At 41.2% G+C, this 16,958-nt stretch overlaps 1 protein-coding gene across 7 annotated transcripts in view; it reads right to left on the bottom strand.

Moving 5' to 3' along the window:
* The window catches only part of TTLL1 (TTL family tubulin polyglutamylase complex subunit L1), a 408,294-nt gene that overhangs the window by 242,608 nt on the left and 148,728 nt on the right, over positions 1 to 16,958 (bottom strand). For all 7 annotated transcript variants that reach the window (XR_013606910.1, XM_078673886.1, XM_078673881.1 and 4 more), the window contains one exon: positions 841 to 1,049. Coding sequence is in view for 6 of the 7 variants with exons in the window: in XM_078673886.1 (XP_078530012.1) it covers positions 841 to 1,049 (209 nt within the window). In the remaining variant the exon portion in view is untranslated. The remainder of the gene's footprint in view (positions 1 to 840; positions 1,050 to 16,958) is intronic.

The following is a 16,958-nucleotide window of genomic DNA, read 5'->3' as shown; positions in this document are numbered from 1 at the left end:
CTCACAAAGTGTGAAAACTGCAAGGTGGCTACCTCAATTATACAAGGGTATCCCCATTAATTTGCATAGACCTGAAAATAAGCCACTACAGGCAACGCCCCTCAATATAACCACTGCCATTTCATCCATGCATGTGATCAAATGCCTAGCCCTTGCTTCTGGAGCCGAACCATGGCACTTCATCAACAAGCCTCCAGATGCTTGCTCTTCAAACAGTGCACGACCAGGAGGCAAGGATGGTGAATGCATGAAAAAGCCTTCATTGTCTTGCCCCTAGTTCCTCCTAACTGTAGCCATTATGGGGAGGGGCGATTTTAGGACACCCTTCCAGACGCCATCGTCTTAAGTCTTTATCCGAACCTTCATCAAAAACTTGGGGGGTGGGGGAGCAGCATAAATCTGCATCTAAGAGGACCAATACGCCTTGCATGCACAGATGTTCACTGCAGCAAGAACACTCTCTTTTGAATGCTGAGGCAAAGTGAAAGGCATATGGTATGTTAGTCCCATGTTTTGCTATTGTAATACTGACACACCAATTTTCCCCTAATGATGCAGCAAAACCAAAAAGGGAATGTTAGTGCATCATAATATTAGGTTAGTTATAGAATTTATCAAAGGCAGGCCAAGCGCATTTTTACCTATAAATAGTGTTTCTCATGTTAGATATTGTTAATTACACTACCTCACAACTCATTCATTGCCATATAGGTTACAAAGGAATACACATAAGTAGAAACTGGGAAAAGTAAACCTTAGAACATCACTTCAAATATATCAATGTTTGACAAATAATAATGAATACAAGCAGAGAACATCGTGTAAATAAAATAGGTGTACCCAAGTAAAGGTATTTTCCATTTTCATCTTTTTCTGCTAATGGACTTCCTTCTTTTTCAAGTTCTTTCCTGTATCGCTTGATGTTCTTTACCATCAAGTCCTTTCTAGTCAGTTCATAGTGGTTTGGGAAATGGTTAACAATCTGGTCATCTGAGAGCCGGTATCCAGTTTCCACACTGAAGACATTGCGAATGGTTTGCACACTCATCCTGAAACGAAAAAACAACAAACAAAATCAATAACTTTATTTTGACTGTTAGAATCCATATAAATATGGACTAATGGCAGCAGAGTTAAATCCACCACTATTGTTTAAAACTCATGGCAACCTATCACACAAAACAACACATATTGTGCCTTCCAAAATACAACAGTCACACACTTGTGATTAGAAACAGAAAAACATAGTCATTAAGCACCATAAAAAAATTGTCATTTTGCACGCCAAACCCGTGCTAGCTATGGCAAGAATATTAAAGATACACTTTCATTGTACGAATATCTGATAACAATAGGCTGATTGCCCTAACAGACGTGGAGGCAAAAATTCTCTCAGGCTGTCTGCTCAACTATCTTGAAGAATGGGCCGTCAAAGAATAAATAATTTCAATATTTCAAACTGGTTTACGAAGGGGCAAATCAATGATTATGAACTTGACCTTATTGATTTTATTAACTGAAAAAGCAAAGTATAAAAAGCAAAAAGTTATAAGCTATCTGCATGGGGCATTCCGAACCAATTGTTATATATGATTATATTGCTATATTCCAACACGTGGGTCCAGGTTAAGGTGGGGGATGGTAGCTGTACAACTCACAGATTTAAAACGTTTAGTGGTCTTAAACAAGGTTGTGTCTTAGCACCTTGTCTTTTTAATCTTTTTATGGCTGATTTACATTCACATGTTAAAAATGTTAATGCTCATTCACCTAACCTAGCTAACATAACACAAAATATCTACAGTATGCAGCTGATACTATATTGTTAAGCCATACTCCGATATGTTTACGAAGATTAATAGATTCCTTGAATAACTATATATTAGCCAATGGCTTACAGATAAACACCAAAAAAACAAAAATAATGATGATTGGCTCAACTAAGGCAGATATGAGAGTTTGGAACATCAATGGTTTAAAGATTGAAACTGTACAATTTTACAAATATTTAGGTTAGGTCTTACATTTGACGACAAATTGCCTTTTCTTTTTTTTTTTTTAAAGACCTTTATTGACAGAAATTAGCAAATACAGTTCAGTAAAGAGCCCGAAGGGCTCACAGATACAGTACAGTGCAACACAATAAGCGCAAAGGATCTGATACAGGAGTAATGAGGTCTAATTTTTAAAGGTTGTTTCTGAAGGATAGACGGAAACAGGATATCACAGCACAATAGATTGGATCCGGCCTAGTACGATCAGGATAGACAAATGCACATTGCAACAAGATGCCAGATTCGCTGCGCACTACCTAGAAGATAAACGTCTAAACCCAGAAAAGAAGAAAAGGAGAAAGAATAGAAGGCCCATAGAACCAAAAAATAAAAACAAAGCCCCCCCCCATCCACCCCCCACCCTGCACCTGGCTACGGCCTACCCCCCCCATGCAGTGTGCCTGTCGCCCAATAAAAGGAGTCCCGAAATATAGAGAGTAAGAGAAGAAACCTAAACTAAAACTCCTATAAAATAAGGAAGGCGGGGAGGAGTCCACCATCCGTCCCTCGGCTCCACCCTCCCGTAAGGCCAATAACAGCACAAAATATAGTGTCCGGCGATGGCGGGCATTACGGCCAAAAGAAATTAAAAGCACAAAGGCAGCCCGCAGCTTAACCAAGTGTAGCCATCCACAACCCACCTGTCCAGGGCAGCAACAAGGAAACCACCAAAACATGAGCATAAGCGCACATCCCCGACCCACTCTTTTCCCCACCACTGCGAACTATGGAAATCCAGCAGCAAGCCGTCCCCCGGCTACACCCTCCCGCAAATACAATAGTGACACAAAGTGAATAGTCCGGTGGTAAAAAACAGTTCGCAGAAAAACGGTGTAAAGCACAAAGTCAACACATCGCACCATCGGAGAAAACAGCACATCACCCAGTTGCCACGGTCAATAACGAGGAATCTGCCAGTCCGTGAGAAGAAGCGTTTATCCCTGTCCCGTTTTCTCCTTACCGCCAATGCACATCAATGCAAACGAGGAAGACGTGTGCGGTAGTCCAGAAGTGTCACTGTGGTATGAACACCCAGACGTGTCGTATAGAAGAAAAGCCAGTGATCCCAGGGAGGATATAAGGGGTACCATCTTTGCATTGTGGAGCACGGGCGAGATCCACAGTCCAAAAACACCAACATTAAGCAACCGGGCATCAGCCATGGCCGCCTCAAGGCGCTCCGGGGACTCCAACCAGGATCGAGAGCAGATAGGCAGGGCGGCTTGTAACAGAATCGGGTCAGAGAAGGAAGACACAAAGTCCACCAATGGCAGCAGCGGCGACTTCAAGTACGAAGGGGGCAAGGATCGGAGCGGGCGCTTCAATCGCAAGTCCGGCTCAGAGTCCACCCCGTGGTCTGGACGTAGAAGTTCCTCAGCAAGGGACACAACAGGACAAAGAGCCTCAACAATGGCACTCGGGCCGCCATCTTGCAATGGAGAGGCAGGAGATGCGGTGTGAAGCTGTGCTCTGCCAGTCCAGCCAGCCTCGGACTCCCCATTAAAGAACCAAGCGCATCAAATCTGTTAGCAAGATCTCGAGCAGAATATTCCATTACACTGCGGAGGTCAGCAACAGCCGACATCAGGTCACCATATCGCCCTCCTCTGTTGTGCCTCACCCACCAACATCGGTCCGCTCCAGTCGTCCCGAATTCACTCGGGATGTGGTCTCCTCTCGGCCGGCGATATCCATGTCCGTTTCCGTAATCCGCACGGTCCCACCGTCACAGGCCGGGAGAAATGCGTAGGGCTACAGTAGTGGCAGAGGAAGGTAGAACCTCGAGAGCTGTTCGTAGGGCAAAGTGTCTCGTCGGGTGTAGAAGCAAACAACAGGGTGGGAGTCGCCCGCCGATCGCCAGGCAAATACAAGCCGCCACTGTGACCGGGTAAGCCGTGTGGACAGCTGAGAGATGCGCCCAAAATTAGCCGGAACACCCCATGCTTCGCCGCTAGTCCAGCTGAGGCACAGCTCGAAAATCGGCCACTTCCCAGTCGAGGTGGTCCGGCCGGCACCAAATTGCCGCAGTCATCCGCTGTTGATCACTCAGCGGCCGGCCCGGATTCCAACTAGAGGTCCCGGTCTCAAGTCCACAACAGGCCTCAGGACGTATTCGATCGGCGCTACCGCTAGCTTTCAGGTAGGGGCTGCAGAGTTCCACCGCCGGGCATCGGAGAGGATCGGACACACATTCGTGCCGTTTTCATACAGGAGCGCTGGCAGGATAGATGCGTCGGAGGCGATGGTATCAGGAGCCGAGGGATTAGTCGACCGTCCCGGTCGCCATCTTGGCTCCTCCTCGACAAATTGCCTTTTAAGCAGCATTTTCTTAATTTAAAAGTGAATGCTACGGCGCTATCGTTTGCTTTTAGAAAGCTGAGAGACACGTTGGCATCGCCGAACCATGAGCACTTACTTGAAAGTAATGAAAGCTAAGTTGATTCCCTCTTTGGACTATGGGTTAGTAATCTTTCAAGGGAAAGAATTAAAAGTTCTTGATAATTTACAGATAATAGTTTTTAAATCAGTATTTAGAGTTCCAAAGAACATCGGGCATGTCAACGTTGGATTGGAATATGGCTTAAAAAGACAGTCTTTAATAAGACAAACTGCATTTTTAAAATCTCTATACTCCTTTTGTTCAGATCCAGGTAGACTGGCAAATTCTTGCTAGCAGGAAATAATGGGGTGTGAGCATGCTGAGGGTTGGAGATCTTATCTAACCGAGAGCCTAAACAATTTTAAGTCTCTGCCCTTCGAAGATGTAGCTAGAAATAAAGCCATGTTCAGACAGACACTAAACCAATCAGCGAATTTCCTAACAATTTCATTGGATAATGACGAGTTTGCCAAAAAAAGTCATTCATGGTCCGTTATCAATTCATTTACTAAATTGGAGCCACAATCTTACTTATTTCCCACTTAAAAATATTTATAAGAGACAAATATTTGCTGTTACAACTTGAGAGGTATCCCACAAAGGAATGGACCCCCCCAGGGGTACAAAAATGGCCCTCAAACTGCTGTAGGTAATGCCGTTTTCATAATGAATCACTATTGAATATTTTATCTATTTGCACTCAACTATTAGAAGAGAGGAAAGCCCTATTAAAATCCATCTTTAAAGAAAATGGGGTGAGGACATGTCGACAAGCAATTATAACTTGCCTCTCTGGGAAATTGGCTCATCTGATCACACAGTTTGTTAACTGGTGAGTGCGCTGCCAGAGGTTAGGGCAGTGGTTCCCAAACTTTTTCAACCCATGGCTCCCTTGGCTTATTGGCCGTGGCTCCCTGTTATGTGACAATGTTTTGCGGGTGGACTGAAGTAAGCCCGGCCTCTGGAGTACTTACACTTTTCTCCATTAAAATAATTGGGATAAAGTTGGGTCATGTACCCCATGACATGCCAAACAGTCAGGGGGTACTCATGTAGTGAAGCATGGGATGGAATGCCTAGTTCAGACGGGATATTTATCTCACAAAAAAAATGTCAATTATTTTTTCAGAAAAAAAAAAACTTAATTTATCTTAGGAAGATGTACTTTATAACTTCAGGAAGCCAAATATGGCAATCTGTTTTCTCAGAGTAAATGTTTATAGTTACTATGTAGCTAAAACTGTCCTGTGGGCAGTCTGACCATCTATGACAGAAATACCGCTTTAATGGTAAGTTTATCTTTGTGGTCAAAGCGCAAAATCAGAGCACAGTTTTGCAAGGCTATATCTAACTTGGTTTTGCAGATGGAATACACTATTCTAGTTGGGAAGCATTGGTGGAACTGCGCTGCTCGAGCACCATCCAAGCTGGAGGTCGGTTGTGCTTTCTTCCTATTTCAATTTCGTTTTAGCTCACGGTGTGTGCTTCTGATGCACAGATGTGTTCTACAGTGCTGCAGAGTCAGCAGAAGCAACGGACACTGGCACTGTCGAAACTGCCAATGTAGAGGTCGAAAGTGCTACGCTGGTGTGAGGGAAAAACTGAGGTTTACTGCTGCTCATCATTGAACAAAGGTGCATAGGTGGGTATGAATCGCACTCTGGGCCCTCTTCATAGGAAAACCTCTAGAGTGAGTGAGGAGGTACGCAGTCCCTGATGTGCACATTTTCTCCATGCTGGGGTAGGTAGTGTTTCTTCTTTCTTTTTTAATTTCAAAGCAGCACTGTGTTCCTCAGTTCTCGAGTAAGTCCTCTTCCAAATGTATTTCGGGACTGCATAAGCCTGAAAGGTGCTGCTTATATCCGGTACAATGATAGTTGGGCTCCAGCTACACAAATTTAAAATGGTTCCTAAATGTACTAGGGTAGCTTCATTACAAATCGCGTTTCCTTCCTGTGTTCTATAGCGTCCTGCTACCACAACCACTGTCATTCAGGTTGTGGATTGGCAACCGGGTGACCTCTTGCTATGAAGATGCTCTTGTTCGTTGCTGGCTCCTTAAGCAGAAAATACGAGTAACCCACCTCCACTAATAACATTCAGTTATGCGCTCTTAATAAAGAGTGCTGTGCTGCCATCTGGTGGAAAAATAGGTTTTATGCTTTTATTAAATAACTCACATTTCTGTGATGTTGTAGGCAATTTATGACTTGAAATAACAAGCATTTGCAATGCATAAGGTCTCGCATTAGGAAAGTTTGAGGTATTGGTATTGTAAATGACATTTTTTATTTATGTGTTGGTTTTGAAAATAGCAAAAATTATAGCTTTGTCATTTACAATGCCAATAGTTATAACTTGTGACACCTATAGTATTTGTAATGCAATATGTGTTGTATTCACGTGGCTTAGATGTATTGATATTACAAATAACAATGGCTTTTAATTTTTTTAATAATTAATACTTAAATAAAAGTTATTGTAATTTATAATGGCAATATAAAAAACTTTTGTAAATAACTTTTGTGAAGAATATGTTCAGTGTATTTTATTGTGACGAAAATCCAAGAACAGAAGTGAAATACTAACCTCTTTTTGTGACATTTGTAATAAAGCTTGAAACATTGAGAGAACATATTTGACCCAGTTGTTGTTGAATGGTTGCACAGATTGATGCTGTGGTGGCGCTGAGTGATGTTGTGGTGGCGACTAGTGATGCTGTGGCATTCAATGATCCTGTGGTAGCGCATAGTGATGTTGTTGTGCCCCTTAGTGATGCTGTGGTGGTGCTGAGTGATGCTGTGGTGATGCGATAGATAGATAGATAGATAGATAGAGTGAGGGCGATAGATAGATAGAGGGAGGGCGATAGATAGATAGAGGGAGGGCGATAGATAGATAGAGGGAGGGCGATAGAGAGATTGAGTGAGCGAGATAGATAGATAGATAGATAGATAGATAGATAGATAGATAGATAGAGTGAGGGCGATAGATAGCTAGACAGATAGATAGATAGATAGAGTGAAGGCGATCAGTATCTAAATAAATAGATAGATAGAATGAGGGCGATAGATAGATAGATAGATAGAGTGAGGGCGATAGGTAGATAGAGTGAGGGCAATAGAGTGAGGGCGATAGATAGATAGATAGAGTGAGGGCGATAGATAGAGTGAGGGCGATAGATAGAGTGAGGGCAATAGATAGAGTGAAGGTGTTAGATAGATCGATAGATAGATCGATAGATAGATAGAGTGAGGGCGATAGATAGAGTGAGGGCAATAGATAGATAGAGTGAGGGTGATAGATAGATAGAGTGAGGGCGATAGATAGAAAGAGTGAGGGCGATAGATCGAGTGAGACCGATAGATATAGATAGATAGATAGATAGATAGATAGATAGATAGATAGATAGAGTGAGGCCGATAGATAGATAGATAGAGTGAGGCCGATAGATTGATAGATAGATAGATAGATAGATAGATAGATAGATAGATAGATAGATAGATAGATAGATAGAGTGAGGGCGATAGATAGATAGTGAGGGCAATAGATAGATAGAGTGAGGGCAATAGCAAGATAGAATGAGGGCGATAGATAGATAGAGTGAGGGCGATAGATAGATAGAGTGAGGGCGATAGATAGATAGAGTGAGGGCGATAGATAGATAGAGTGAGGGCGATAGATAGAGTGAAGGTGTTAGATAGATGGATAGATGGATAGATAGATGGATAGATAGATAGATAGATAGAGCGAGGGCAATAGATAGATAGTGAGGGCAATAGATAGATAGAGTGAGGGCGATAGATAGATAGAGTGAGGGCGATAGATAGAGTGAGGCCGATAGATAGATAGATTGATAGATAGATAGAGTGAGGGCGATTAGATAGATAGATAGAGTTAGGGCGATAGATAGAGTGAGGGCGATAGATAGAGTGAGGGCGATAGATAGAGTGAGGGCGATAGATAGAGTGAAGGTGTTAGATAGATCGATAGATAGATCGATAGATAGATCGATAGATAGATAGAGTGAGGGCGATAGATAGAGTGAAGGCGATAGATAAATAGATAGATAGATAGATAGAGTGAGGGCGATAGGTAGAAAGAGTGAGGGAGATAGATAGAGTGAAGGTGTTAGATCGATAGATAGATCGATAGATAGATAGAGTGAGGGCGATAGATAGATCGAGTGAGGGCGATAGATAGATAGAGTGAGGGCGATAGATAGATAGAGTGAGGGCGATAGATAGAGTGAGGGCGATAGATAGATAGTGAGGGCAATAGATAGATAGAGTGAGGGTGATAGATAGAGTGAGGGCGATAGATAGAGTGAGGGCGATAGATAGAGTGAGGGCGATAGATAGAGTGAAGGTGTTAGATAGATGGATAGATGGATAGATAGATGGATAGATAGATAGATAGATAGAGCGAGGGCGATGGATAGATAGTGAGGGCAATAGATAGATAGAGTGAGGGCGATAGATAGATAAAGTGAGGGCGATAGATAGATAGAGTGAGGGCGATAGATAGAGTGAGGCCGATAGATAGATAGATTGATAGATAGATAGAGTGAGGGCGATTAGATAGATAGAGTGAGGGCGATAGATAGATAGATAGAGTGAGGGCGATAGATAGATAGATAGATAGAGTGAGGGCGATAGATAGATAGATAGAGTTAGGGCGATAGATTGAGTGAGGGCGATAGATAGAGTGAAGGCGATAGATAGATAGATAGATAGATAGATAGATAGATAGATAGATAGATAGATAGAGTGAGGGCGATAGATAGATAGATAGATAGATAGAGTGAGGCCGATAGATAGATAGATAGATAGATAGATAGATAGATAGATAGATAGATAGATAGATAGATAGATAGATAGATAGATAGATGGATAGATAGAGTGAGGGCGATAGATAGAAAGAGTGAGGGCGATAGATAGAGTGAGGCCGATAGATAGATAGATAGATAGATAGATAGATAGAGTGAGGGCGATTAGATAGATAGAGTGAGGCCGATAGATAGATAGATAGATAGAGTGAGGCCGATAGATAGATAGATAGATAGATAGATAGATAGATAGATAGATAGATAGATAGATGGATAGACAGAGTGAGGGCGATAGATAGAAAGAGTGAGGGCGATAGATAGAGTGAGGCCGATAGATAGATAGATAGATAGATAGATAGATAGATAGATAGATAGATAGATAGAGTGAGGGCGATTAGATAGATAGATAGAGTGAGGCCGATAGATAGATAGATAGATAGATAGATAGATAGATAGATAGATAGATAGATAGATAGATAGATAGATAGATGGATAGATAAATAGATGGATAGATAGAGTGAGGGCGACAGATAGATAGTGAGGGCAATAGATAGATAGAGTGAGGGCAATAGCAAGATAGAATGAGGGCGATAGATAGATAGAGTGAGGGCGATAGATAGAGTGAGGCCGATAGATAGATAGATTGATAGATAGATAGAGTGAGGGCGATTAGATAGATAGAGTGAGGGCGATAGATAGATAGATAGAGTTAGGGCGATAGATTGAGTGAGGGCGATAGATAGAGTGAAGGCGATAGATAGAGTGAGGGCGATAGATAGATAGTGAGGGCAATAGATAGATAGAGTGAGGGCAATAGCAAGATAAAGTGAGGGCGATAGATAGATAGAGTGAGGGCGATAGATAGAGTGAGGCCGATAGATAGATAGATTGATAGATAGATAGAGTGAGGGCGATTAGATAGATAGAGTGAGGGCGATAGATAGATAGATAGAGTTAGGGCGATAGATTGAGTGAGGGCGATAGATAGAGTGAAGGCGATAGATAGATAGATAGATAGATAGATAGATAGATAGATAGATAGATAGATAGATAGATAGATAGATAGATAGATAGAGTGAGGGCGATTAGATAGATAGATAGAGTGAGGCCGATAGATAGATAGATAGATAGATAGATAGATAGATAGAGTGAGGCCGATAGATAGATAGATAGATAGATAGATAGATAGATAGATAGATAGATAGATAGAGTGAGGGCGATAGATAGAAAGAGTGAGGGCGATAGATAGAGTGAGGCAGATAGATAGATAGATAGATAGATAGATAGATAGATAGATAGATAGAGTGAGGGCGATTAGATAGATAGAGTGAGGCCGATAGATAGATAGATAGATAGAGTGAGGCAGATAGATAGATAGATAGATAGATAGATAGATAGATAGATAGATGGATAGACAGAGTGAGGGCGATAGATAGAAAGAGTGAGGGCGATAGATAGAGTGAGGCCGATAGATAGATAGATAGATAGATAGATAGATAGATAGAGTGAGGGCGATTAGATAGATAGATAGAGTGAGGCCGATAGATAGATAGATAGATAGATAGAGTGAGGCCGATAGATAGATAGATAGATAGATAGATAGATAGATAGATAGATGGATAGATAAATAGATGGATAGATAGAGTGAGGGCGACAGATAGATAGTGAGGGCAATAGATAGATAGAGTGAGGGCAATAGCAAGATAGAATGAGGGCGATAGATAGATAGATAGATAGAGTGAGGGCGATAGGTAGATAGCGTGAGGGCAATAGATAGTAAGAGTGAGGGCGATAGATAGAGTGAAGGTGTTAGATAGATCAATAGATAGATCGATAGATAGATAGAGTGAGGGCGATAGATAGAAAGAGTGAGGGCGATAGATAGATAGTGAGGGCAATAGATAGATAGAGTGAGGGCGATAGATAGATAGAGTGAGGGCGATAGATAGATAGAGTGAGGGCGATAGATAGAGTGAAGGTGTTAGATAGATGGATAGACGGATAGATAGATGGATAGATAGATAGATAGATAGAGCGAGGGCGATAGATAGATAGTGAGGGCAATAGATAGATAGAGTGAGGGCGATAGATAGATAGAGTGAGGGCGATAGATAGAGTGAGGCCGATAGATAGATAGATTGATAGATAGATAGAGTGAGGGCGATTAGATAGATAGAGTGAGGGCGATAGATAGATAGAGTTAGGGCGATAGATAGAGTGAGGGCGATAGATAGAGTGAAGGCGATAGATAGATAGATAGATAGATAGATAGATAGATAGATAGATAGATAGATAGAGTGAGGGCGATTAGATAGATAGAGTGAGGCCGATAGAGTGAGGGCGATAGATAGACAGATAGAGTGAGGGCGATTAGATAGATAGAGTGAGGCCGATAGATAGATAGAGTGAGGGCGATAGATCGATAGACAGAGTGAGGGTGATAGATCTATAGACAGATAGAGTGAGGGAGATAGATAGACAGATAGAGTGAGGGCGATAGCTAGATAGCTAGATAGATAGTTGTGTGTGTGGTTGTGGTTGTGTGTGCGTGGTTGTGTGTGTGTGGTTGTGTGTGTTATGCTTTGTTTTGCAATGCTATGTTTTGTTATGCTATGCTATGTTTTGTTGTGTTTGGTATGCTATGCTATGTTTTGTTATGTTATGCTATGTTTTGTTATGCTATGCAATGTTTTGTTTTGCTATTCTATGCTTTGTTTTGTTATGCTATGCTATTTTTTTTGCTATCCTATGCTTTGTTTTGTTATGCTATGCAATGCTTTGTTGTGTTTTGTTGAGCTATGCTATGTTTTGTTGTGTTTTGCTATGTGTTGTTATGCTATGTGTTGTGTTTTGTTTTGCTATGCTATGTTTTGTTATGTTATGCTATGTTTTGTTATGCTATGCAATGTTTTGTTATGCTATGCAATGTTTTGTTATGCTATGTTTTATTATGCTATGCTATGTTTTGCTATCCTATGCTTTGTTTTGTTATGCTATGCTTTGTTCTGTTTGTTATGCTATGCTTTGATCTGTTTGTTATGCTATGCTATGCTTTGTTATGCTATGCTATGTTATGTTGTGTTTTGCTATGCTATGCTTTGTTTTGCTATGCTATGTTTTGTTATGCTATGTTTTGTTATGCTATGTTTTGTTATGCTATGCTATGTTTTGTTATGCTATGCTTTGTTATGCTATCCTATGTTTTGCTATGCTATGCTTTGTTATGCTAGGTTTTGTTATGCTATGCTATATGTTGTGTTTTATTATGCTATGCTTTGTTTTGCTATGCTATGTTTTGTTATGCTATGCTATGTTTTGTTGTGTTTGATATGCTATGTTTTGCTATGCTATTATAGGTTTTGTTTTGCTGTGCTATGTTTTGTTAAGCTATGCTATGTTTTGTTGTGTTTTGCTATGTTTTGTTATGCTATGTGTTGTTGTGTTTTGTTATGCTATGTTTTGTCATGTTATGCAATGTTTTGTTATGCTGTGCTATGTTTTGTTTTGCTATCATATGCTTTGTTTTGTTATGCTATGCTCTATTTAGTTTTGCTATCCTATGCTTTGTTTTGCTATGCTATATTTTGTTGTGTTTTGTTATGCTATGCTATGTTTTGTTGTGTTTTGATATGCTATGCTTTGTTATGCTATTTTTTGTTATGCTATGCTATGTTTTGTTGTGGTTTATTATGCTATGCTTTGTTTTGCTATGCTATGTTTTGTTATGCTATGCTTTGTTACGCTATGCTTTGTTATGCTATGCTTTGTTATGCTATGTTTTGTTATGCTATGCCAAGCGTTGTTTTGTTAGGCTATGCTATGTTGTGTTTTGTTATGCTATGCTATGTTGTATTTTGTTACGCTATGCTATGTTTTGTTGTGTTTTGTTATGCTATGCTAGGTTTTGCTATGCTTTGCAATGCGATGTTTTGTTATGTATGCTATGTTTTGTTGTGTGTTGTTATGCTATGCTATGTTTTGTTGCGTTTTGCTGTTTTGTTATGCTATGCTTTGTTTTAAGTTATGTTATGCTATGTTTTGTTCTGCTATGTGTTGTTGTGTTTTGTTATGCTATGTTTTATTATGTTATGCTATGTTTTGTTTTGCTATCCTATGCTTTGTTTTGTTATGTTATGCTATGCTATGTTTAGTTTTGCTATCCTATGCTTTGTTTTGTTATGCTATGCTTTGTTGTGTTTTGCTATGCTTTGTTTTGCTATGCTATGTTTTGTTATGCTATGCTATGCTTTTTTATACTATGTTTTGTTATGCTAAGCTTTGTTTTGTTATGCTATGTTGTGTTTTGTTATGCTATGCTATGTTTTGTTGTTTTCTTATGCTATGCTATGTTTTGCTATGCTTTGCAATGCTATGTTTTGTTGTGTTTAGTTATGCTATGCTATATTTTGTTGTGTTTTGCTATGTTTTGTTATGCTATGCTTTGTTTTATGTTATGTTATGCTATGTTTTGTTATGTTATGCTGTTTTGTTCTGCTGTTTTGTTGTGTTATGTTATGCTATGCTATGTTTTGTTTTACTATGCTATGTTTTGTTTTGCTATTCTTTATGTTATGCTATGTTGTGTTTTGTTATGCTATGCTATGTTTTGTTGTGTTTTCTTATGCTATGCTATGTTTTGCTATGCTTTGCAATGCTGTGTTTTGTTATGTATGCTATAATTTGTTGTGTTTAGTTATGCTATGCTATATTTTGTTGTGTTTTGCTATGTTTTGTTATGCTATGTTTTGTTATGCTATGCTTTGTTTTATGTTATGTTATGCTATGTTTTGTTATGTTATGCTGTTTTGGTCTGCTGTTTTGTTGTGTTATGTTATGCTATGGTATGTTTTGTTTTACTATGCTATGTTTTGTTATGCTATGTTTTGTTTTGTTGTGTTATGTTATGCTATGCTATGTTTTCTTGTTTTACTATGATATGTTTTGCTATGCTTTGTTATGTTATGCTTTGTTTTGTTATGCTATGTTTTGTTATGCTATGCTATGTTTTGTTGTGTTTTGTTATGCTATGCTATGATTTGTTGTGTTTTGCTATGCTATGTTTTATTTTGTTATGCTATGTTTTGTTTTGCTATCCTATGCTTTGTTTTGTTATGCTGTGCTTTTGCTATTCTATGCTTTTGTTTGTTATGCTATGCTATGCTGTGTTTCGTTATGCTATGTTTTGTTATGCTATGCTGGTTAGGGTATGTGAGGGTGTGTGTGTGTGAGTGTGTGTGAGGGTGAGTGAGGGTGAGGGCGGTGAGGGTGTGTGAGGGTGAGGGTTTTTGAGGGTGATGGTGTGTGAGGGTGGGGGTGTGAGGGGGTGTGAGGGTGAGGGTGTGAGAGTGAGTGAGGGGGTGAGGGGGTGTGAGGGTGAGAGGGGTGAGGGTGTGTGAGAGTGAGGGGGTGTGGGGGTGAGGGGGTGAGTGAGGGTGAGAGGGTGAGGGGGTGTGAGGGTGAGTGTGGGTGTGTGAGGGTGTGTGAGGGTGAGTGAGGGTATGTGAGGGGTGTGAGGGTGAGGGGGTGTGAGGGTGAGGGGGTGTGAGGGTGAGGGGGTGTGAGGGTGAGGGGGTGTGAGGGTGGTTGAGGGGTAGTGAGGGTGAGGGATGTGAGGGTGAGGGGTGTGAGGGTGTGTGAGAGTGAGGCGTTGTGAGGGTGAGGGGGTGTGAGGGTGAGTGATGGTGAGGGGGTGTAAGGGTGATAGGGTGTGTGAGGGTGAGAGGGTGAGTGAGGGTGAGGGTGTGTGAGGGTGAGAGGGTGAGTGAGGGTGAGGGTGTGTGAGGGTGTGTGAGAGTGAGGGGGTGTGAGGGTGAGGAGGTGTGTGAGGGGTCAGGGGGTGTGAGGGCGAGTTAGGGGGGTGAGGGCGTGAGGGTGAGTGAGGGTGAGTGTCTCCAATGAATGTCGTGCTTCGCCTTCTTTAAAAATGTTTAGTGCTGCAAATAGAGCATGCCGCCCTAATTATCACAGCATGAGGCCTCAAAGTGATAATTATCACAGCATGCAGAGAGGCGCCCCACAGCTGCTGGAGCACTCAACTGCACATTAATTATAGTTGAGTGCTCCAGCAGCCTGGGGCGCCTGTTGACATGCTGTGATAAGTGGGGTCTCAAGCTGTGATAATTGTTACTTGCGGCGCACAAGCTGTTCCACTGTGAAGCGCGTTCACAGACCTGAATCAGCTCGTGCCCATACTACAATCAGCTCGTGCACAGGTCTGTCTCCAGGTCTGTCTCCCTTGGAGGCAAACACGGTGACTATAAGTCTCGTTGGCGGCAGCGCTTCGCGCTGCAACGCCAGCGAGACCTAAAAATCTGAAACCTTTGGAGCATAGCGCCCCTGGCTAGTTTGGGGGGCGCAACAGGGTTCAGCGGCGCACAGATTGGGAACCACTGGGTTAGGGGCTTGTGACCAATAATTTTAGTTTAACGATGCTGGCCCAAGGACGCTGTTGTCAACTATACCTTACTCTGACAATTGTTTAGATTGTTACTGGTGTGAGAAAGGATTCTTTGAAAGGATTTGCACAGTGGCACTTTAACTATGGTATTTATTTATGGCCTTTCATTTTCTGATATTTAAAAGGGGGCTGTGTATGCAATTCTTAGAAAACTTTGTGAAAGGCTCCTTTTAACAAGGAATTGTACAATGACTCTTAACTATGGAATTTTAACTATGACTTCTATCTGTATATTCTAAAATATGGGGTAGTGGAGGTATCTGACAATACTTTTTAGATATTTTTATTATTAGTTTATGTATAATGGAGCTTAGTTATTTGTGATTTGTGTGAAACATCTGATTTCTAATATTAGAAATAGAACGTCAACCTGAGAAGGTTGACACTTTCTTAATGTTAACATACATGAGCACTTTAGTAATGGCACTTTAAATTAGGAACTGGAGGAAAAATACTCATAATGCTGCTAAAATATGGTCTGATCACTGCACTGAAACGTGGTGTATCTTCGATAATATTTTCCAAGTTACAATGTGTTTGTAATGATTTTAATTAATCAACAATAAAGGCTATCAATCACTGCCAAGAAGTGAGCTTCAGACTGCGGTAAAGCACGCTGCAGAGAATTAAAAAAAGGGACACAAAAATTCGTAAACACTGAACTTCGGTACATCTGTAGGTGCTAATGGTGTCTGTCTAGTTCACAGACGACCCTTATTAAGGTCATCTCGTGCTGTTGAATTTCTGGGATGCTGTTGGAACTGTGCCAAGCTCTCTCAGCACGGATTTGCATACTCCCGTTTCACATGTTAAGGAGTTGTGGTCCGTGGATACTAATGAACGGTGTGACTTATAAGGTTGATTGATGCAAAGGTAGTAAATCATCATCTACTGTTGGATAGTTTGCAGGTGACTTGAAATCATTAGGTTAGGTTTGATGCTGGTGTCGCAGAAAAAGGACTGAACGCCTTTACTACTAGGGCTCTTCGGGCAGTCATATACTCATTACCTGGCGACTATAATAATATGAGGTTTGTCGTGGGCTCGCCATCCAAGAGGAACTACGAGCAGAACATGTCAATACTGAGTTTCTCTCAACATCTGCAGTTGCAAATTATTTTTTTTTTAAATCCTAGTCCCCGCTTCTGCCCGATGCAGGGGGCAGTGCCTCAAGGATCCAGTGCCTATGAGTGATACGCAGCAGCCACAGTGAAGAGAACACATCCGGTGAGCAACCAC

Source organism: Lissotriton helveticus, chromosome 1_1 (genome assembly GCF_964261635.1).
Source record: "Lissotriton helveticus chromosome 1_1, aLisHel1.1, whole genome shotgun sequence".
Lineage (NCBI taxonomy): Eukaryota > Metazoa > Chordata > Amphibia > Caudata > Salamandridae > Lissotriton > Lissotriton helveticus.
This window is presented reverse-complemented; position numbering and strand designations above follow the sequence as displayed.